At 52.3% G+C, this 22,605-nt stretch overlaps 7 protein-coding genes across 7 annotated transcripts; 2 read left to right on the top strand and 5 right to left on the bottom strand.

Moving 5' to 3' along the window:
- Nucleotides 1–1,227: 1,227 nt before the first annotated feature.
- Nucleotides 1,228–3,789, top strand: Z520_06204 (uncharacterized protein; the record flags this gene model as incomplete). Its single annotated transcript, XM_016776705.1, has 2 exons — nucleotides 1,228–1,278; nucleotides 1,327–3,789. The coding sequence occupies 2 exons, from the start codon at nucleotides 1,228–1,230 to the stop codon at nucleotides 3,787–3,789; spliced, it is 2,514 nt and encodes an 837-aa protein (XP_016632247.1).
- Nucleotides 3,790–4,816: 1,027 nt separating this feature from the next.
- Z520_06203 (uncharacterized protein) lies at nucleotides 4,817–6,103 on the bottom strand (the record flags this gene model as incomplete). Its single annotated transcript, XM_016776704.1, has 4 exons — nucleotides 4,817–5,011; nucleotides 5,134–5,775; nucleotides 5,832–5,888; nucleotides 6,029–6,103. 4 exons carry the CDS (start codon nucleotides 6,101–6,103, stop codon nucleotides 4,817–4,819), a joined length of 969 nt encoding a protein of 322 aa, XP_016632246.1.
- Nucleotides 6,104–7,625: 1,522 nt separating this feature from the next.
- Nucleotides 7,626–8,189, top strand: Z520_06202 (uncharacterized protein; the record flags this gene model as incomplete). Its single annotated transcript, XM_016776703.1, has 1 exon — nucleotides 7,626–8,189. One exon carries the CDS (start codon nucleotides 7,626–7,628, stop codon nucleotides 8,187–8,189), a length of 564 nt encoding a protein of 187 aa, XP_016632245.1.
- Nucleotides 8,190–9,059: 870 nt separating this feature from the next.
- Z520_06201 (uncharacterized protein) lies at nucleotides 9,060–12,182 on the bottom strand (the record flags this gene model as incomplete). The annotated part of the gene is made up of 1 exon (XM_016776702.1): nucleotides 9,060–12,182. One exon carries the CDS (start codon nucleotides 12,180–12,182, stop codon nucleotides 9,060–9,062), a length of 3,123 nt encoding a protein of 1,040 aa, XP_016632244.1.
- A 2,135-nt stretch (nucleotides 12,183–14,317) lies between these two features.
- Z520_06200 (uncharacterized protein) lies at nucleotides 14,318–15,253 on the bottom strand (the record flags this gene model as incomplete). Its single annotated transcript, XM_016776701.1, has 3 exons — nucleotides 14,318–14,692; nucleotides 14,895–15,051; nucleotides 15,108–15,253. The coding sequence occupies 3 exons, from the start codon at nucleotides 15,251–15,253 to the stop codon at nucleotides 14,318–14,320; spliced, it is 678 nt and encodes a 225-aa protein (XP_016632243.1).
- A 321-nt stretch (nucleotides 15,254–15,574) lies between these two features.
- On the bottom strand, nucleotides 15,575–18,022 carry Z520_06199 (uncharacterized protein; the record flags this gene model as incomplete). Its single annotated transcript, XM_016776700.1, has 3 exons — nucleotides 15,575–16,949; nucleotides 17,003–17,329; nucleotides 17,391–18,022. The coding sequence occupies 3 exons, from the start codon at nucleotides 18,020–18,022 to the stop codon at nucleotides 15,575–15,577; spliced, it is 2,334 nt and encodes a 777-aa protein (XP_016632242.1).
- Nucleotides 18,023–18,970: 948 nt separating this feature from the next.
- Nucleotides 18,971–21,904, bottom strand: Z520_06198 (uncharacterized protein; the record flags this gene model as incomplete). Its single annotated transcript, XM_016776699.1, has 2 exons — nucleotides 18,971–21,786; nucleotides 21,838–21,904. 2 exons carry the CDS (start codon nucleotides 21,902–21,904, stop codon nucleotides 18,971–18,973), a joined length of 2,883 nt encoding a protein of 960 aa, XP_016632241.1.
- Between the last annotated feature and the right edge of the window lie 701 nt (nucleotides 21,905–22,605).

Below are 22,605 nucleotides of genomic sequence, written 5' to 3'. Positions count from 1 at the left end.
ACAATCCACAACGGGAATAGGCCGCTTCAAACGACGACGAGAGTCTCGAATGACGGAACAACAAGTCGGCTGGACGATGCAGCGGCGTAACCAAGTGAGGGTTGTTGACTTTCACCGGCCACGGGGTTCTCACGTCGATCCCACGCTTCCAACCGCAGTGTCTGTAGCTTTGCCCGTAGAATTTGTATGCGTAGCGACCATTCCACGGCTGCGATATGCGGCAACAAGCGTGCTTTGGGCGTGGCCAACGTCAGGCCAGAATCTCCGCTGCGCTCTCACTTCCCACCTCACCTTTTGGCGACATCATGGGCGGCTGGGTACCTTCACTCAATTTGCCACCCAGGCAACGACGACATCATCATCATCTGCTTGGAATTCACAGTCTCAGCGAGCTCAGCAGCCAGCTTGGCAAGCAGGTTCATGCATCGTTGCAAATCTCTTGATGATTTGACACTGAAACTGCCTCTGGGGCCTGGACCGAGGACACAAGCTCATCCGTCTTCCAAAGTGTCACATCTATGCGTTTAGCTCTTGCATGTTGTTCTTGTTCTCCTTGTTGTCTTCTTGCTCAGTCATCCACACCACGGCAGGGCCCGGTTTGCTGACATTATTATCACAGGGCAGGTGCGATCTTCTTGTCTCAAATCACTGGCAGCCCTTGCTTTTGTCCTTCCCGCGGACCCGACACCTTGCAGTCATGTCTGCTCTTGAATTTGCTGCCCGCAGGCTCTTCTCGTCGCGGCGAGCCCCCCGGCTCTCACCTCTGGCTCCCTCAGGAGGGGGGTTTACCTATATATTTTTTTGATATGATGAAGGGAAGAGAAGGAGACAGAGAAGTGAGGTTGATGAAGGGGCTACAGCGATTAATTCCTTGGCCATACGCTAACGCCATGGGGTTAGCGTTGTTTCTAACACCTCCGACACCTCGCTGCCATGGCAAGTTAGCCGACCGCTAGTTCTCCTGTTCTCCCGGAGTGACAACCACAGAGTCTATCATATTCTCTCTGCCTGTCCTTTGTTCGCAAAGTGTGAACGTTGAATAGAAGACAAATCCACTGCTACTTGCTCCAATCCTCACAGCTCGCTTTGTCCAGTCGTCCTTTTCCATGCTCCCATAGAACAAGCCACGTAAGCCGGACTACGACGCGATTTGGAAACCCAGATCTTGGTCTTTAGTCTCGCCTGTGAACTACAACTTCTTTACGAGACAGTATAGCTCCTGGGACGATGCCCTCAATAGCGCCATACAGAAATGACATGAATAATGTGCTTCAGCAGGTATGAGAGACCTCGTCACTGTGCAACTTAGGCTGACGCAATTACGAGATTGTTACGTCCTCCTCAGAGGCAGACACATTGGATCAATTGATTCCGTACATCAAAGACTACAGCTACGGAAACAAGACTGCCCATCTGCTGAGCCAGCTATCAGACCTTGCCGGTGAGCGGGAGGCCGAGATTGAGCGCCAATGCAACACCAACCACCAGGAGTTTGTAAAGTCTGTTAATCAGCTGCTCCGGATCCGCGAGGGCACCGTCACTCTCACCAACGAGATTCTCGAGCTGAATCAGTCCATTCAAGCGAGTACCGAGCGTCTCGTAGATCAGAAGAAAGCCCTGGTTGAGTCCCGCGGCGTGAGACAGAATATCGAAGATGCTCGGCACGCTCTGCAAGATTGTCTAGAAGTTCTTCGCCTGGCGAATCAAGTCCAGGAGCTTCGTGACCAAAAGAAACACTATGCTGCTCTCCGAGCTCTAGACGAGTTGCAGAGCGTCCATCTCCAGAATGTCACGCAGTACGAGTTGAGCGAGCTCATTCAGAAATCGGTACCTGCGACTCAGAAATCGATTGCTGAAGCCGTCATGGCCGACCTCAACACCTGGCTATTTCGCGTCCGAGAGATGTCCCAATATCTGGGGGAGTTGTCCTTCTACCATACTGATCTTCGCAAGCAGCGGCTGAAGGAAAGATCCGAAAAGACATCATATCTTGCCAACTTCAAACTCAACTCTGCCATTGAGCTGGTGGCGGACGAACACGAGGAATTCGACCTGCTCAAAAGCGAAGACCTCGAGGTGGATTTCTCTCCGTTGTTCGAAGCACTGCACATCCACCGCTCACTCGGTCAAATGGAGAAATTCAAGACCGACTACGCCGCCAGTCGCCGCGCTCAACGCGATCTCCTGCTTCAGAATTCCATTTCCCTCGTCGACGAAGAGATGGGCGATCTCCACACTCTCTTGGAAGATATAGCAGGTTTCGCCATCATGGAGCGTGCCACGATGAAAAAGGTCCCTGATCTGCGCTCTACGACCGAGGTTGAAGAGCTTTGGGACTCGCTCTGCCAAACGGCAATCTCATTGATGTCCAAGGCCCTCTCGGCCGTGGACAACGCCGAACACCTGCTGAAGATCAAAAACCTCATCTCCTTGTTTATCCAGACCATGAACGGCTTCAACTTCAACACAGCGGCCATGTCCAATTTCGTTTTGGTGTTGTTTGACAAGTACGCCGAGCTGCTCAAGCAGCGGTTCAGCGAAGACTTTATCGAGATCGTCAGCACAGACGATTACATGCCCATGCCGATCCAGAATGCCGAGGAATTCGAAAAAGTCGTCAACGTGTCCTGGTATACGCCGGATCGCCCTGTACATGAAATGACTTTCCCGACCGTCTTCCCCTTCTCGCAAATGTATCCGCTCTGCTGCATCGACATCCGCAACTTCCTGAACCAATTCTACTTCTTCTCCGCGCAGGAGGACAATGCGGGCGCGTCGCCGCTGACGGCCAAGATCGATTCCCAACTGCTGACCTCGCTCGACGACCTGTTGACCACCAAAGTCTGCGCCAGCCTGGTGTCGAAACTCTCGTCGCAGTACCTGGGCCAAATCGTGCAGATCCTGATCAACCTCTCCCATTTCACCACCGCCTGCCACGAACTCGAAACGCTGCTGGCCACGGCGCGTTCGTCGGCATCCTCGTCAGCTCTCAACGGCGGCGGCGGCGGAGGAGGAAGCGCTGGCGTGGGTGTTGGCCCACCCGTCTCTCTCAAGGCCACTGCGCAATTCAGCACGCACCAGAAGACGGCCGAGAACCGCATTTTTGAGCTTGTCAACAGCAAAGTCAGCGACCTGATCGAGACGGCCGAGTATGACTGGCTGTCCCGCGACCCCCCAACCGAACCATCAAACTACATCCTCACCCTAACGCGGTACCTGTCCAACATAATCAACAGCGTGCTTCTCTCTCTCCCGTCTTCCCTCAAAGACCTCATGCTCTTCAACGCCATCTCCCACACCGCATCCAGCATCCTCTCCTTACCGCTGTCGCCACAAGTAGATCGAATCACCACGGCCTGCATCGCCCAGATGGACATGGACATCCAACACTTCCGGAGTTACGTCGAGACCCTGCCCAACAACAGCATCCTGCTCGAGTCGCTGGACGAACTGATCCAGACGGTCGCATTGATGAGCACCGACCAGCCCGACGAGTTCTACGACATTTCTCTGCGGAACAAGAAATACCGCAACGTCGACCCGCTCAAGGGTCCCGAGCTGCTGGAGAAGGTCGTCCATGTCGAAGTCAGACCGCCAGCCGTGTCTGCTGCTAGAGGCGCAGGCGCGCAACACGTGCATTTTGACGGTGGTGACAACGGTGGAAAAGATGGCGGCGTGCACAGTCCCGGCGGTGCCGGCCTGGCACATAGTGGGAGCACAGGCTCGAGAGGTGGCAACACTTTTGCGGCGCTGCAGAATCGGTTCATGTCTCATGGCAGCGGGCGGTGAAAAATACAACCTCCCCATCCATCTACATACATACCTAGTACCTATTGAGGAGTCCGTGGCCTCTTCTCTCTACCTAGATACCTTTCTTCCACGAGGCCAGCCACTGCACATGGATTCCCAAAACAAAAACAACGGCTTCCCGCCGCGATTGCCATGCACGGCGCAAGCCAAATATACCCTTAGAGAACTAGGTAACTCCTCATTATGTATACCTCTCATTGAGGGATGAATATTACATATTCATTCTTTCCTCTATTAGAGAGAGAGAGAGCTCGCGTCACGCTTATCTTACCTATCTTACCCAATTCTTCTCCCACCATCTATCTTCCTTTCTCTACTCTTATCATGTTGTCTGGTTTAATAGTATAAAAGGCCCCCTACTCGTGTTCCCCCTCGCCCCCGAATGCGCGAAACTTCTGTGTCGATGGGCTGGTCTCCATTTCTTTCTTTCTTTCTCTCTCTGGCGCAGGGCTGTCTGACTGTCTGTCCACATCTATCCACGTCAATCGGACCTGGGGGACTTTCTGAGCTACAGTATGCTACAGTACGAGGTACAGGTGGCCCTTCCACCCTGCCATCCATCCTAACAGGGGCTCTTGTGTCACGCATCGCAGCCAGTCTGGGCGGTGGTTTTTGCTAGGGCGGATTGAAGCAGCTCCTTCGTCGTCGCGATCCGTCACAAGGAAGGCTCTGTGTCGACTTAGAAGCACTGCTTGCTGGCGAGGAGGCGGATGGTACGGTGCTAGAAACGTTCACTTTACGAATCGGCTTCTACTCTGAAAAGGGAGCAAAAGACGCGGGAGGAAACCAATATCTGGGGGAAGTTTAAACCAAAGATTTCCATTCTGCTGTGGATGCAGTCCATTAAAGACCGTGTTGTGCTGGGGCCCATGGGTTATTAAATCCGTCTCTCTGCCTTGGTCGGCGTTGTCCTTGGTGGTGAGATATTGCTGTCACCCTCGCTCGTGGTATCCATTTCTGAAGTGGGAAAACGTAGTGGTCTTTGTTTTGCATTCAAACAAATTCATCAAACGGCAGTGGTATCAATTTTGGTCCTTCCAATGGTAAAGTCTTGAAATCTTCTGGCACTTGTGGTGGTGGCGGAGAGTCCGATCTGATCTGGGTCCTTAGCCAGGTCCATAACCTTGCTCATTGACCTGCTGATCTCTGCCAGCAGTGCCAGGCCTTGGACCTCCATATCCTTGACTTTGTGGTCTCTGGCCTGGGAGATTCGAGTACATCTGTTCGAAAATTCCGAGTCAGCGTCTACTGCAAATAGCTCTCAGCAAGGAGGTGTACATGCCCGTTGTCGATATAGGTTCATGATCACGGAAGTCCACCTACCTGTTGAGCACCAGTGCCACCAAACTGTCCCTGGGCATAAGGATTGTACATCTCGCCGCCAGTGAACATTTGCGGAGGTTGACCATAGCCTTGACTAGGATCTTGTTGCGCATCACCGCCCATATGGCCCGGGTACATTTGGGGTCTTCCGTATTGGCTGTCAGGTGGGCCCATTGTCCCATGCTGCATGCCGTAGTCTGGGTGTGGCATTTGTTGTTGAGTTTGTTGTTGAGGAACTTGCGCGGCCGCAGCTTGGCCGCTGGTGTTGGGCCGTTTCGAGTTCCCGTGCCCGGCGCTGTCTTCTCTGGGGACAATGTCGATCAAAAAGTCGAACATGTCGCTCTTCGCAAGGGCTGCAGCTATGTCGCTACGTTGCAGAGTCCGTCTCTTATTGTCCTCGGCGTGGATCCAAGCGCGCATGGTAAGTTCTGTGATGAAGATGTCGCAGCCTTTTGCAAAGAGGATGGGAGCTTCAGCGGAGATCATCTTGACCTCCGGGTCCGCTTTCATGACCTTCTTGATTCTTGCCAGAGGCAGTTGATGGATCTTGAAGTCGTGGGTGTCCGTCTCGAGATGGTTGATGGTCTGTTGCCAATACGTTGCCAGGATTTCCCTAGAAGGCCCAGTAAGCCCTTGGTTGATCTGCAGACTGGTGAGCATGGTGTTTGGCATTGGGGTTGGGATGGATGATCACAGACATTTGACCATAGTCCCGAGTACAATTCGGTATGAGGAACGTAGCCTTGAGCTGACAACTATAATCTTGTGTCAGTATGTCGGTCCTCCAGAACAAGATCAAATCTGCGCATGGCCATGTGCCCTTTTGTGTGCCTCCTCTTCTGCGCCAGCAGACGCCTGCACTTTAATCCAAAGGGAGGAAGGTGAAGACACTCACCGCGGCGCTGGCTCCGTAGTGACCGCCCTGAGAAAGGTCGTAGACCGGAGCAGCCGTCTTCTGTTGTTGATCCATAATCGCCAAATGCCTCGACGTAGCTGGAGGTGGCTTCTGGAGGCAGAGTGGTGCACGGACTCAACGGGGACAATATCGACGATGGCGCAACCGCAAGCTATAGACGAGAGAGGAAGCGATGTGGGAGATTGTATCGCAAGGCAGCGAGTGCGACACGGGCGAGGACACAGAGAAGATGATAGAAAAGATGCTGTGATGTTGATGCCTCTATCCACGACCCAGCCAACTCCGGGTGTCGCGCCGGACAGAATGAGGATGCGAATTGATGTCAGTGGAGCGGTCAGTGTCGCGCGATGGACGGCGCAGTGACAGAAGCAGCGAAAAACCGGATTTACCGATGGGCAGGGTGGATCGATTGTCGGTGAGGAAGTGTGGGAAGAGTGGAGGGGGAGAGGGAATGTAGGAGAGTAGGAAGAAGGAAATCCAAGGTGTATTTACACACTGGCAGTACCCGGTAGTGGTGGTAGAAGGGAAGAGGCAAGGGAAGAGCTGGGCCTGCAGCGCAAGCGCGGGGAACCCTAGCCCATGGAGCTCAGCTGAATCCCTGGGTGACGGGCACTGGGTGTCTGGGTGTCTGGGTGTCTGGGTGCTGGTCACCAAGCAACCCGCCAACTGTCGAGATCGGAGCTTCATGAAGGCCAGATGTCTACCGTCTTTCGGTCCTTATTCCTCGAGACTCGAGACAGAGCCTCGCCCATCTCAATTTCATCATGTCAACAAAGCCTTTCCGACAAACCAATCGGACTTCCATCACTCGACCGACCAGGGCGACGAATGGGACGAATTACAGAGCGTCGACGGATGCGCTGAGACAACACACCAAGGACGACAATGACTGGGCCATTTTTCTTGCCAGTGGTTTTCTATTTGCCTGCCCGTGGCGCTCACGCCTGATCATCAACCGTAGTCGGTAGATTGGCCCATCACACGGTTCGAATCTCACCTTGATCCACGACCATCAACGAGTATTATTCGGTACATTTCCCAGCCACCCAGCAAGCCTCTCCGTCATGCGCCGCCCGCGAGGCTGGGACATGCCTGTGCCATGTTGTCCCCTCGCTACTTCCCAGGTATAGGTACCTCGTACTATTCATGGCAGACAAGGTCACTGCAAAGGGCTAAGAGCCCATGATTCGCCTCACTTCGGGCATCAAAACTCAGCTGGGAGGCGGGGGTGGGATGCGTTGGCATCCGAGACCTGGCTTCCACGTGACCACATACGGTACAACATGTAGACACTCAATGCATGTCATTTAAGGCTGCTTACTGCGCCGTATTCTGGCACTAGTGGCGCCTCTTCTCCACGATCTCAGTTGTCTCTTTCTCCGCAATCTGGCAACTTGCATGTGAAATCAACTGGTCTCAATTGAGTCGTTTTTCTTTCATTATCAAGTGTCTCACTCTTCGACGCTCTTCATGTGCATAACATACTCCTCGCTGTCGCTGTTACGAGGACCTTTCCGCCCCTCTTCCTCTATCCTCCCCCTGCTGAGCTGACCACGAACACTCCACCACCATCACCATGGTCTCCCACCTCATCACCACAACCCTCCAAGCCGCATGCCTCTCGGCCGTCTCAAACCTGGCCGCCCAAGGCATAAAATCCTACCGAGAATCACTCCCGTTCACAATCAAACTCGCTCCCCTGGCTCAATTCGTCATCTTCACCTTGATATCCTGCCCGCCCAACATTCTCTGGCAAGAATACCTCGAATACAAATTCCCGGGCTACACCGTCTTACCCATCTCTGCCTCCACTACCTCCTCCTCCCCGACCGGCCCGGATAAGCAGCTGCACATCCCCAACACGCTGCGCAAATTCCTCTTTGACCAAACCCTGGGCGCTTTCGTAAACACGGTCGCCTTCGTCGCCGCCATGGCGGCCTTCAAGGGGAAATCAGCAAAGGCCGTACAGCGCGAGGTGGAGAGGGATACAGTCCCGTTGATGATTAGCAGTTGGAAGCTCTGGCCCTTTGTGGCACTCCTCAATTTCACCCTCGTGCCTGTCAATAGGAGGGTGATTGTGGCGAGCGTGGTGGGCTTGTTCTGGGGTATCTATTTGAGCTTATTTGCTTCGTTGGATTGATAAAATGCAGAGGGAAGAGCTTGTTTCGTGTGACAATATGATAATTACTTTGGGTTTGGCAAAGACTACAAGTGGACATAAATTGAGGGTAGCGTTTGGGTGGAAATCGTGCTGCGCATTGATCAACAAAAGAAACTTCGAAAGGTCTCGTGTAAAGAGTCTAAAGAGTAGTTGCTAACAACGAGTGTGCCAGGTCGAGTGCCTAGCAGGAACAAGACTCAAAGAATGGACCTTTCTCGTTTATTGTCTGAAACTTCATATATCTCGTGATTGAAATGTATATAATGATATTCTCGGCGGAACTCCAGTAAATGACGGTGGGTATGGGAACATGATTGCGGAGCGAAAGCCACCAAATGAAAGTATGAACTCCTGTAATCGGATAGGGGAAACCCGAGAAAACCCATGAAGCCCATAAACAAATAAAAGATATGTACTAGGTATCGTGTCCGCTTCGCCTGAAGCCCGGCTCTTTTGTGCCCGAGAAGTGCATGTCATCAGTATAAAAATTGTATATGTTGGTCGTCAATTGTTGCATTTCCGCAGATTCGTGTCATGTCCCTTGTGTCGTGTTTCTGTTTCCCTGTCATCTCGTTCCATGTGCAGAATGTGTTCGCCTGAAAGTCGTCATATATTCGCAAAATGAGTGAAGGATTCGTTCCCTTTTCGAATCCGTGTGGAGTTTTCAGAATGTCCTTGTCGAACATCCAACTCCTGGGGTTAATATGCAGAAGTGAAAATATGGCCAGAATAGAGACAGGGCAAGCGCAACGTTGATCGCAGGGAAACGCTGTTGGCCTCAGCTCCGCTCTTCCCTCAAATACCTCATGAACGTGGTGATACGCCGCACTGGGTTCACAGAGAGTAAGCTCAGGCATATCTGGGCATGCAACTGGTACGGTTTTTCTCCTTCTTCCGCCTCTCTTCCTCGCGAACACGCTCAAGTTGTGCCTCCGCCGATTTCGCTCCAGCACCACTACCGATACCAAGTCCCAAACCGAGCAAGTTTTTGCCGAGCCCCTCTTTGATCTTCGAACTTTGCTGCTCTCCATTGGTGTTCGCGCGCATGCTCTTTCGTCTTTCCACTTTGGCTTGATACTCGTCGATATGAAGCACTGAGTTCTTCCGTTTAGGCAGGCTGTCCATTCCTAGCACTTTCCATGCTTTAGCCTTGCTTGGCCCTCGAGCCACTGGGGCCTTCAATCGAGGACCCAATGTTGGCGTACAAAGAAGTGGAGATATTGTGTCTTGCCACTCTTCTTCACCAAGCGCCGAGACCGGACTCAGAGAGACATCTGTCCCGGTGCCCGTAGTGCCCGTCGATTTGTTTCTGGAGTGCGAGAAGGTCGGCGTTCGCGAGCAATGGCCGTCGCAGTATGCCTTTGACGGCTGAGCCTTCTTCAGTCTGTTGGAACTAGCGACACTGGCAGGTGTAGGTAACTCTACAGGCAGAGGGTTCCCTTTTTGTGCATCCTTTGAATCGACAGTCAATAATTCGATCGCCTTCTGCAAATCAATTCCGGAACCCGAATCGCACATGGCAAGAGCCTTCCTCGCTCTCGTCTCAGGAAACCCGTATTCACGCACCAAGAGGTTCATTGCTTTGTCGACCGGATCCACAATGCCAGAAGCTGTGGCTGCGGCCGGCTCAGGGGTCCGGAAAGGAACTCGAGGCGCAGGACTGGCATAGTCCATAGGGAATAACGTAGCTCCAAGTTTGGTGCTTGCTGTCGAAGTCATTGAAAGCGAATGATAGACTGTAGGATCTGTTGAGGGAGAGGTCGGAAGAAGGTGTGATGCCCGGTTCATCCTAGAACCAGGATCACAATCAGGTCGGATCTCTTGCCGATCATTCGCAGGATCGCAGTCCGGGCGTATCTCCAGTCGTACCTCTGCAAAAGCATTCGTCGAGATTGGTCTCCTTTTCAGGCTAGAGGTATCAATCCGCAGCGGTTGCGACTGAATGGTGGCGCGAGCGGAAGGCAAGTTGACCATTTGTTCGTCGAGTGATCTGGTTGGGCGATGGACCGGGGCTCGGGGGACTGAGTTTTGTCCTGGTATGTGTCGTAGCGACATCCGTGCTGCCCTCCGAGTGGCATCTTCAAGCACCCTCTCTTGGTAGACTTGTGCAATTGCCGTGGTCAAGAAGGATGATCGACTTTGACCTGCCTGTGGAATTGGCCAGTTTGTCAGGCCAAGCATCTTTGCCTGTTCGAACGAGCAGCTTGACAATGAAAGAACGGTTTGTGGACCAAGGGCGAGTAGATACGAAGTCCACTCTACGAGATGTTGAGACTCTGAGGTTGTGTCTCGCAAGTGCCAATTGTCAAAGACTCCATATCGCTTGGCTTCTTGTTCTCGACCATAGAAACCCGACATGAGGATTTGTAAACACTGCCACATCTCGTTCATATCCTCTAGTTCGTGAGTCGCCAGTCCCTTTCCGTTTCCAATAGCGAAACCGGCACCGAGCTGTTTGTTGGTGGCCGCTCTGCTGCCGTTGAGCCAATCGATTTCCGTCTGCGCGGGCCCAGATTGACCAACCGTGTTTCCAAATAGAGTGCAGAAAGTCCATATGCGCCACAACGCATCATCAACCCGAGCTTTTCTATCATCATCTTGACCAAGAAGACCAACGAGAGTGCTTCGCTTGCAGCTCGAACTGCAGTGAGCTACGATGAACGCCTTTAGCGCGTCAAGCGTTCGGCAGTCACGGCGATAATCCTTCAGGAGAAAGTCATTCGATCCTTTCAAAGCCAGAATGCTCCGCCGAAGCTCCCAAGCAGCTCGTGATGTCTTGAAAATCAAATGGCTTACTAGCTTGGACTCGTTGCGCTGAAAAGTCCGCAAAAAGCCTTTGCTGACCATGGCAGTAGCCTGGAGGTCTTGTGCGCTGTGCAAGCTGCACATGATTCTGTAGATAACACGCTCCGCGGTGGCGGCAGTGATCGGACGTCGATTCTGCTTTCTGGCTGTCTGATTCGGGCGAAAGGAAGAGGTGGCAGTCAAAGCGAGCTTCTGCATATCAACCGTGTGGCGCCTGGAAACTTGGGTCAAAGAACGTCCGGGATGCGGGACCTCCGTGTCAGACACTGAGCGATTTCTGTGATGTCCATGGCTGGCAGTCCTCTCCGACGAAGGCCCTCGCATTGATCGTGACGACCATGCCGGCAGTTCTGATACGGCACCGCCATCAGAGCTCCGTCTCATGGAGACCATCACGCTCGGTTGAGAATACGTGCGCTGTACTTTGGTAGAGGAGTGAGTGGTTGAGATAGGAAACACCGACGGAAGCTCCGCCAGTGGTTGACGTAGAAGTAGATCCGGTACCGAAGTGGAAGCTCTTTTTATGTCGGTTGGGCCCGGGGGAAGTGGTTTATCGAGGTTTGGCGGCACCGATACGACCCTTATCAGAGAAGAGTTGGCCCTTGACGGCGAAGGCTGAGCGCTTACAGGAGATTCTGTAAAATTGCCCCAAAATCCTTGGGTCAGTCGTTTAGGGATCGATATAGGCGTGGGTTTCAACGTAACCGTTTTCTGATTTGCGGGTGACGGCTCCTGGGTATAGCTTGAGCTCGAAGACTGCCTCGTGACCAAGGGCGAGCAATCGCTATCCCTCTGGCTTGGTTGAGAATAGCAAGATGATGCTGCAGAGTCATTCCTGGTGATATTGACTTTTAAAAAGTCGACCTTGGTATCGAAAGCTTTTGTAGATAGGGTCGTTTGGGCCGGGGGGTTGGAGGCGATGTCCTTCAACAACTTGGGGGCCTGTGTTGCCTCAGTTTGCACTTGGACTTTGGGTACGTCGTTGATCTCCTTGGTCATAAACTCGTCAAATAGTTCCGCAAAGGATCGAGTGTCGACATGTGAGATGTCGGGAAGGCGGTGGGCAAGATTATCGGAAGAAACATCCGATGTATTATCAGAGCTCTGTCGCTTGAAGAACGAGAAGGACGAACGGTCCTTGTTGCCCAGGCGCAGGACAGATGTCATGGTTGTTATGGAGATGTAGTTGTTTCAAATTTCGAGCTCCCACGGGTCTTCTCCAATCAGGAGGGGCATTGAGGTTGTACTGCTAGTGGTTCGCAGCGAGGCTTCACCTCGCGCACGCATTGCGCATGGATTCTGCAGAAGAGTGAACAGACCAAGGCAACGATCAGGTTAAATCCTAGTCTGCAGAATGATGGATGTCAGGGAGTCGTGGAACGGCAGCGGCACGTCGTAGATCTACCGAGTAATCGTCGTGCTATCGTATTGTCGGTGGTTGGGGCTGGGTAGGAGAAAAGGCTCTGGATTATAGCTGACTTGGCCCGCGGTATGACCTGGTGGGCGCTCAAAGGGGCCTAGTATTTGTCTGGGGCGTCTCCTTGTGGCGCCAGCTAAAGATATCTCGCCAATGGGGGCGGAGTCGCGGCGCAGGTCTGATACTGGCCAATCTGCCCAGCACTGGGCCAGTAGCCAAAGACCACTTCGATGCGATTGGGCCTGAGATGAGGCTTGAACGCCAGCGGCAGGAAACGGAAAGACGTGGGCGGATGCCTGTCAGGCCGTCACTGCACCCTCTGCTGAGCCCAGTTAGCCCTGGCCTTTCAGGTATGGCCTGATGGGAGAATGTGAACCTTTTTTCGGCCGGCTCGGTGGCAGGGGACATAATCCCCAAGTCTCAAAACTCGAGGCACAAGGTGTCTGCAACGAGAATTATTCGCGAGATAACAGGCCTTCGCTTCGTGCTTCGAGGTCGCTTGGTGGGCTTTTTGTGCTTGGTCGATGGCAATCCTGCTTTGATGGCGTGTCTCACATAGGGTTTCTTGATGTTTCCACCAAGCCTGGAGGCTTCCCAAGCCGACTTGATGGATCGTCGGAGGGGGTAGAAGGTGATTCGTAACGATTCAGCCAGGGCTGCATCCTGAAAGGAGCTGCGTGGAGCTGGACCATGCATTCTTAAACCTGTTTGCAGTCGTGCGCCAGCGTCCTCTTTCCGGACAGACTCCAAATGACTTCATCGTCATGCACGTGTCCCAAGTCATCTCTTTTTGCGTCCGGCAGATGCAGTAGCGAGATGGCCTCGATCAAAAACAGGATGGGGGATGATTGCTCTTGAACGCTTCGGTTAGCGCCATCCGATTTGTGGAGGATTTGGAGGACGATTGCTTCTATGGCGCCACCAACGCCCGTCGCTGGGAGAAATGGGAAATTTTAGGAGAAACGGGTCTGTGGGGTCGGAGGCCCGACGGCAACGGCCTGGACGGTGTGATATTGGATTGACAGTCCCATAACGGCTCAAGTCGAGGCGCTGAGAAAGGAGTTGTTAAGGGGAGGCCAACGCCAGCAATAATGGCCACTGCAGGAGGGACGAGGAGGCTCGGAGGGTACCCAACGGGGCTCGAATCAAGTCAGCACCCTTTTCTCAGCGGACGCCAGAGAGCCACGACTACGAGTAGCAAACAATTATCAAGTCCCATGTCAAGCTGAGCAAAGAATGGTTTCTAGGCACAAGTAGATTGCGATTGCCACATGCTACGGGCCGTCAGGATACCTAACCCATGGTGCATGCACAGTGTACTACCAAGTACCGCGTACCTAAAGTATCCTTCCTTCCCAAATCTCCTCTCATCATCTTACGTTAGTGCTATCAAAATCTTTGGGCGTTGGGCCGCTCCTCCCAGTCCCCTGATGCAGCCCCCTGATGCCTGCAGCAAGCTATTATCTCAGAACTCTTACATTTTTAGGAGTTCCTTGCATTGCTTTACTCCTAGGATACTTTCAACCCGCCTGCCTCTCTGCAAGTTTTGTTTGATATGGATCTCTCCCGCCTTTATTGGCCTCGGTAATGATGGGGGCCGACAGCTGCGGCTGTGTCGAGCAAAGCCGGAGTCCCAATCGGCTACATTCCTGTAGTCGCGGTGCTTTTGGCTCCCTTGCCTGCCTCTTGTGGCTCGAAGTGATTTCAAGAAGAGCAGGATCTCCGCAGAGTATGGGAGCCTGAATAAGGCTGGGGCAACTCACCAGCCGTGCAAAATTCCTTCGGCCGTGCGGTCAAACCAAGCACGAACGACGCTTGGAGGAAGCCTATGCGTGTTGGGCTCTTTGGCATCATGAATCTCTGCATTTCACAAACACGCTCACTTTCAAGGTCTTTTTCTCCTCTTTGCCATGAGCTTCTTGTAGTGTGCTTTCTTGCCACTTGTCTTCGACTCCTGGATTTCGCTGTACTTCCGTTTGAATCGCCCAGTCTCCCTCTCGGTAGCTATTGCCTCTTCGACAAAGTTCTTCGAGCGATCCTTTTTGTTGATTCTTGCGCTGAAGAACTCTGTGGGACCTTCAATGACTGTCCCCGTCTGCGAGAATGTCGGTACTTTGCCTTTCCTGTTATTTTTCTTGTAATGCCTGTGCGGATCGAGCACTGATCGCATTTCGATGAGTTGCAGATCGCGCTTCAATTGAGGAGTCAGGTGTGTCTTGGGCATGTCGAACCAGTCTGGGCCTGCACTGGTTTGGTCATTCTGTTGATTCATTAGCCGAGTCACAACTCGCGATGACAGGTCCAATCAAGCAGAAATCGAAGGTACAGTCAGAGTAACTATGAATAAATACTTTCATGGGTGCAGGGCAGGCCAGAATGGACTGCTGATCTGCGTCAAGAAGAGAATGGGAATAGATTTCCTCATGTGAACCAGACTATTTCCAACGCAAGGGGGCACGTACCGTTTTCTTGGACTTCTGAACCGTTTCGACAGACCTGAGGCCATCCGCCAACAGGCTTTGCTGGCGTTCTAAGATGGCTTTTGCATTGGTCTCAGCGACACCCTGCTTGTCATTGATATATCTCGATCGGACGAGGCCATGGTGGATTTTAGGAATTCTGTTGCAACGAGAGTCAGTCGAGGACATCCAGGTCAGGAGATACGAAAGGCGTACATCTTCCTGGATGTCGTTGTTGGTGTGACAATCTCCAAGCTGATCTCGTCTTCATTTGTGGACTTTGACTTCTCCCGCAGGCGGACTTCAGCCTGTGCCAGCAGGTCGTCAATCTGCTGGTCTGTTAAAATGTCGGCGTCTGTCATGATATCCGACCTGCACAGCCCGTCGAGCCATGAAGTTCGCATGCGGCAAGCTCACAGCAAAAGATCGTATTTCGAAGAAACGCCAAAAAAATCTATGTGCTCTTTCATGAAAGGAAGGTCTGCCGGGACGGCTAGATTATGGCCAATCAGAGTGGAGAACTCACAGCCTCGTCGGCGACTCGCATCTTATGGCTTCTCAATATAGCGAGATCAGACATGCATATAGTCAAGTCACGTTGCTGAGAGAAACTTCTAATTCTCTTTTAACACTAAAGGAAAGTCCCTGGGATTCCGTCGTCGTGATCGTATTGATGTTCGAGATCAGTCCGACACCACATGTCGTCGGGCTCGACGTTTGGCATTGTTGTGTCCTTCGACTGACTTCAGACTTTGCTTGTCGTCTGTGATCCCAGTGTATGCTCTCCCCTCGCGTACAGGCTCAACATCGCCACTGCTGAAAGCACAATGCCCAACTCCATCACCGTCAGCCATCCCGGGGATGACGCCCCATTGCACAGCCTTCAGTGAAGCGTCAGTGTCCCAATTCGGCTGATGGCACGCGGCCGCAATAGCCGCACTACAGCTCCCCACCAACGGTATCGATGGGTCATATCTCATCATGTTCCCCAGCCCCAAAGTAGCAACAACGAGGACTCCTCCCAGCACAAGCACCACAATCATGGCCAGGGGAGAAAAACCACAAGAGGCAATAAAAATAGGGTCATAGAGAGTCCCGTCGGCGTTATATTCCGCAACCACCGCCAGAAAGATGCTCTGTGAGATCAACCAATGCAAGGCTCCGGAGAGAACCATCAAGGGCACGGCAGCCTTGTAGGGCAACTGGAGGAAGTGTGTGCTCCTTTGTGCCCCCTTCGGTCTCGACACTCTCAAAGTCTTCCTCTGCGTGGCGAAATTACTCCATTCGCTCGCTAACCACATGCTCGTCAATACTCCATTCAGATTCAGATATAAGAAGCTGAAGATGGTTTGCGGCAAGTTTGCGATGAGGATCGCGGAGAGGATCTTGGACGATGCAGAGCCAGTGGCGCCGACCTGCCAACCGCTGATCACCGCCGCCTGAGTGACTTTGCCAAAGCCAATCGCGCCAATGTCGAAGCCGTCCAAATGGATGGCCTTGACTGCAATGGCCAGAAAGACGGCCACCACGATCAACGCCAGGACCAGGAAGCCAACGGTCGATGACCACCGTGTAAGGCTGGCAGCTTGGAGCCCAATTTTTGTGCGTAGCCGAGCCACTTTGGCCCTCGATTGGACATCTCCCCCTCGGGCTCGAAGCGACCAGTGGCTCTTTGACTGCATGCCCATGACCACATCGCTCTTGCTCAGCAAACAAAAGCCTTCGGTCGACTTGTCATTTTCGTTCAAAAAGCTTTCCACGGCATCTCCCACCGTGATCAAAGGATTATCTTCCAATCGAAAGGCGACGAAGAGCATTCCCACAATCTTGATGGCATTACATACCAGAACAGTCGCTATAATTGGAATGTTGCCGTTATAGCTGCATCTCTCACTCACCCGCTCAGAGAGACAGTACTCGACGTCGAAATTGTAGGGTTGCCATCGGGTTGCAATGGCTTCGACTTTAGAAACCCATGTTTCGCATGGTCGTGTGTTGCCGTCCGGTCCATAAGGTACATCGACCTTGGACGCTATGTTTGTATCACTGTTGCAAATCCTGGATATCTTGTCAGGAAGACAAAGCTGAAGCTTGAAGAGGCACAATCTCACCAGTCGAAGGCATCTACGTCCCCAGAGCCATAGTCTGCCACCTCCAGCACACTCTCGTTCGCTTTTTTTGTGCTGTTATTTGACAACAAAACCAAATTCCGGCGACTGGTCAAAAATTCCGTGGCATAGGCACGGATGCATGCGTCGTTGTCTAGGCGTTCCCATGTGTCCGGATCTGTGAGGAGTGAAGACTGGATATCGTTCTGGTCGGGTAGGTCCGAGTAACCATCCCACGGCACAAACGGTTTGCCATCGACAAAATCTTGTGTGACAAAGTATAAATTGTAGTCGTTGGTTTCAAGGGATTTGTAGAATGCAGAATTGTACCTGTTACAAGTGATCAGGACCGGTATGAATGACTGGAACTCTAGCCTCGAAAGATCCTTACATGAGGTGCAAAGGTATGGAGGACAATCCCAGGGCCCACCATAGTATTACTTTTCGTCGTGCAATCCTCCTCAGATTTCTCACACTCGGCACCCCCACGTCCAGGTATTCACCCCTCGCATGGGCGCGGTCGACATCCTCCCTGGAAGGAGCAGAGAGGCATTGCATGCAGTAATTGGAACCACCCAGGAGTAAAGTACTGAGCGTGTTGATCGCCAGGTGGATCCAAATGTCCAGGGATTCGACCTTGCCACAGTGACCGTTGTAGATTTCAACAAGGCTAGATCCGTGGCCGCGGGCAGCAAGCCAGGAGACCACCACGAGATTGATCAGCAACGATATCGCGCCAAGCAGGGCAGCTGTGAGGGCGCCGGTGCGCCACCCGTAGAGGCGAGTCGGCCAGACGAAGAAGGGGAGTTTCAGAGATTTTCCTGAGATGTAGAATCCTTTCCGACCAGGACGGCTATCAGCGTCAAGGAGAGGCGATTCATCTTTGATCGTCGAGCTGAAGGTCGTTGTGAAACTGGACTTGGACCCCAAAGAATGCTGCTCCAAGTAGACATCTGGGCTACTGAGTTCTATGTCTTCTGTGTGTGCCCGAGTGTAGGCCCTCCGTGGCTCTAGAAAGTCCATTCTCAACTCTCGGGCGCTGAACAACCAGGCCAGTGCTTCTCGTAAGAGCGGTCGACGGCGCAACGGCGCCGTTCGAAGGCCCAGATCGGTCTTATAAGTTTAACATGTCAAATTGTCGCCCACAAGAGAGAGTGGAAGGATTCCTCACTTGTGCTTATGTCGATGAGGGATGGATGGGATGCCAGTCTGTTGACGGCGTTTCATTGCTCGACGGAGAGGGTGAGACTTGATTTTCTAAGACCAACACACGTGGCGCTGCTCGCTGTCACACTGTCAACGACAGGGACTGGAGACTTGCGCTTTACAGAGCCGCTGAACTGCCGTCACCGGCATGAGAATTGCTCAGTTCTCCATAGGTATGGTATAGGCGTATTGCCGCAAAAATACGTGTGGGACGTCTTCCTTTCTCCCTTGCGGAAGGATAGGAATGAGAGACCTGAGATGGAGCCTCCATTACCGTCAACTTATGGTTGGCGGCGTCTGATCCGTGATCACAGCTCCGTACCCTAGCCGATACTTGAGACATGACCATAAGGCATCCTTCAAACAATGTGCATAGCCAATCACAGGGCACAATTGGGTTTCAGCCTTGTCTCTCACGGGTTTAGCCACAGTCCTCCAATTTCGCTTATCAACCGTCCCTCCGGCAGCATAAAGATGGGTCTTCGGCCGTTTCCTGATCAGAATCGAAACTGTGCCGCTAAGGGTAGATAACATGATGATTAACCTGCCTGAAAGACGACATTGTGTCTGAGGTCCTGAACGAAGCATGGGTGAGTGAACACGGAGCTTTTTTCTTCCTTGACAATCAACTGTATATGAAACTAGTTCGGTCAAGTACAAACCCCTCGCCGGCAAGAATCCTTCCACTTCCATGAACCTATCCTGACAGATGGCGGTGCACTCCGAACGAATGCTTCTCTCGACCTGCAGTGCTCCAAACCCGTGCTACTGGAGGGTCATGTAAGCATTCAGAACCTTCTTCGAATCCGGACTCAAGTCATTGACCGCTCTGCTTATTCTGCCCCCGTGTCGCTGATCTGCTGCCTTGAGATACTGTCCCACCCATCGCCTCAGATCCGTTACCTCGGGGAAAGGATCAAGCGGTGGCGGGCGGATGGTGTTCAGCTGCGTAAACCCAACGCCAAAGCTGCTGTCTTCGACGTCAATCTCTGCGATGGCGTCGTCGGCCTTAGGTGGAAGCGGAGGGTCTTCGAGCAGCTTGAGTAGCGCATTAGACGTCAGTCCCCAGCCTTTGGGATAACGCTCAACGAAAGCTTGGGAATCTGCGAGTGATTTTGTGAGAGAAATAGCGGCCATTTTCCGGTCGAGAGGGCGAGCTAGTTCTTGGGTCTTTGGCAAGATGATGCTCAGGTACAGCTGGCGGAAAACATCATGCTGGACGCGATCCGTAGCAGCAACAAAAAAATCGGTCCCAAGACCCTTCTCCTGGTGTGACGACACGAAATGGTAGAACCGGACAAACCGTAACTGAAAGGCCTGGGATTGCTTGCTTTGTAGTCGCGTAAGCATGATGTTCAGAATATGCACCCAATATTGCTCAAGGGCTGCCGGTGGAAAAGTTGAGATGGAAATTTCGAGAAGGTCGAAGCCATAGCTTTCGTAGATTTTGGTCGACAACAACTTCTGGAATATCCCCAGAACACTTTCCACCTGGTTGCTGCTGACCAACTCGTTGGCTGCGCGGGGGATAATGGCAACCAGCAGGCGAACTAAGGCAGGTATGTTGCCTCGCTGATCCCAAAGCGTCGGACCGAGAATGGGTCCAATCAGTGGCAGATACTCCGGCGGCAACGGTCTGTTCGGCTCCGCTTCCAAAAGAGCACCCATCAGTTGAAAGGTGTAAGGGATGAACTCTTCGACATTGTTGGCAAGAATGGCGGCAAATGGATTGAAGAGATGCGATGCTAAAGCACCCGCCTGTGTCTGCGGCGTGAATCGGATCAGCGCTCCTAAGCTCTCGAAGTGATAGTAGTAAAACCTCGGGTTGCTGGGGTTGGATGCTATGATTGTTGTAATGGTGGTCAGATGTCGCAGTACATTGTCGGCCACTGCAGAAATACCATCTCGGAGGACGACCAGGACCCTCATGATACACCGCATGACAAACTCATTCTCTTGGACTTTCTGTGGTGTTTGATCTTTTTCGACCAAGCTGAAAAGATGTTCAAGCAGATTGCTCGCCAGCGGTCTAATATGCGCAGGGTCGATAACTGGTCGCCCAGTCTCGTCGGTCATGGCCAGTACCCTCTCAACGGCAACAGCTGCGTAGGTGTAGACGCAATAATTTGCATTACCAAGATGGTTAACGAGTAACGGCATGACTTGCTGCCACTGATCCCTTGTAATAATACTTCGAAAAACGTAGAGATACTTGATGGCGTCGACCTTGATCAGCGGCTGGGCATTCTCATCTTGAAGATCACTGGCAAGATGTTTGGAGAAGAAATCGCCAATATCCACCAGACTGTTGGTTTTGGTCACTCCGTGCGTGGTAGTTGTTGCTCCCTTCGCGGCCGTGGCATAGAACACGCTCACTGCTGTGTCCTTGGCCCTCCAATTCTGTTGAGGATTTGCCGCAAACTCTTGAAAACATTTCTGGACATAGGTCATTGCGATTCCGGTCACGGACTGTTCGAACTGATCGCTAAGCTGACGAAGAAAATCGCCAGCTGCTCTTCGGCGAGTCTCGCTATCTGACCCCTCCAGATCTCTTCGGATGAACTCGATAGGCTCGTCCTCGAACATCTCAACATCTGAGTCTCGCAACGCCACATTCGGCAGAATGACCTTTTCAACAATCTGATGTTGAATGTTTGGGTCGTTGAAAGTCCGCGCCTGCTCATTGATGCCTCCAATCGATGTCAAAAACTGAAGAGCTTTGCTGACCAGGATGTCGTTTTTGGGCTCCGGCCCGGTCGTGGTCAACAGATTCCATGAGCTCTCGACGAAGCTTCTGACGTATTTGGAAAAGTCGTCATAGTACTTGCCGATGTACAGGGTCAATGCTTCGAAGATGTTGGACTTTATATTCTCCAAGGGACCGGCCTCTGATTCGTCATCTGTATGCAGGAGAGGATTATCGTACCTCAGGTACTTCAGAAGCAAGCCGGAAATGCCCTCTAGGTTGTCTTCAAACACGGGAGACAAGTCCTGGCATGATAGATCATAGAAGAGCTGAAGAACAAGGTCGAGTTCAGCAAAAGCATGTTGCAGAGCAGCCTTATCATTGCTATGAGCCTCAATGTAGGCATCCAGGCTCTGCCACAGAGAGAGAAACGGTTGGGCAAACTTGGAAAGGACATGATTGATCTCGGTGAAGAGCTCATCAGATCGAAACAATGGCCGCCATCTCGCAAAGATTGAGTGGGCGACCTGGAGAACGCCAGTATTTACCACAGGATCACCTGGCTTCAGGCGAGAGATCAGGTCATCCACCAAGGTGTCCCACCTCTCCCAGAAGTCACTGTCTGCTATCACACTGATGGCCTCACCCAGCTGTGTCTGAATGCCCCGAGGCACGGATATCATAAGCCCCACGATCTCTGTTTTGATCGCATTCACATCTTGCTGAGGAAGTTTGTAGTTGCCTTCCACATCGGTCCAACTGCGTCTGATGAAATTCTTGAAGAAAAGGGCGCTTGCAAGTCTGGTATTGTACTGGAAGTCGCTCGAGGCGGTGATTTGAAGGAGAGAGATGGCAAACCCGGGGTTTTTCTCTTCAGCGCGAATCTTGAGCTCGGCTAGGTAGCGTTAGATCGAATTCAACCATCAGAGTGCCGGAATTAACATACCTTCTTTGTTCTGCCGAGGGTCAAGGCTAGCATCCAGCAGTTGAGCCAGAGCCGCGAGGGAAGCCATGGTGGATATCGTTGCTCGGGGATTGTGGAACGTTGCTCGTTGTTGCAATGAATATTTGGAAATCTTAGCGCATATTGGCGAAGAGGGTTTGCTGGCCGACAACACAGGAAGGAAAAGATGGGGATAGAGGCACCCTAGTTAACGAGTGTGTATGGCTTCTTGATCCAAAGCTACTCCAAGTGCAGAAGGATTAGCACGGAGTAAGAAGAGGTGGTCACTGGCACGTTGAATGGCAGCTGGGCAAAGATGGCCTACGACGGTGAGGATTTGTTTATACAGAGCAGAGAGTACGAGACAGTTGGATCTCGGCTGCGGGTTGGCAGAATACAGAATTGCTAGCTCACCGCCTTGACCTGCGGGTCTTCTGGTGAGAGGAGAAATGGTCAACCGTATAAATGTCGTCAGGCTAATACAGTGGATCATAGAGCCCGCTAGATGTTTAAACTTCGGTTAGGCTCGGAGAAAAAATGATAGTGAGGAGGGAACATGGTCACTTGGTATGCGGGTATCCGTTGTTAGGCACCTCAGCGCCTAGAGAATACCTAGGTAAGGCTGCTAGGCCTTCTCCAGGTCAAGATCGTCTGGTTCCCGGGGAGGGGCATTTGCATCCATGCGCTGTATTTTTCTCGGGCTCCCACGCCTTCAACGCCTCACGCTCGAAACGCCTCCCATCCAACGGTGCCATGCGTCACGGATAAAAT

The sequence above is a fragment of the Fonsecaea multimorphosa genome, assembly GCF_000836435.1.
Source record: "Fonsecaea multimorphosa CBS 102226 unplaced genomic scaffold supercont1.11, whole genome shotgun sequence".
Taxonomy (NCBI): domain Eukaryota; kingdom Fungi; phylum Ascomycota; class Eurotiomycetes; order Chaetothyriales; family Herpotrichiellaceae; genus Fonsecaea; species Fonsecaea multimorphosa.
This window is presented reverse-complemented; position numbering and strand designations above follow the sequence as displayed.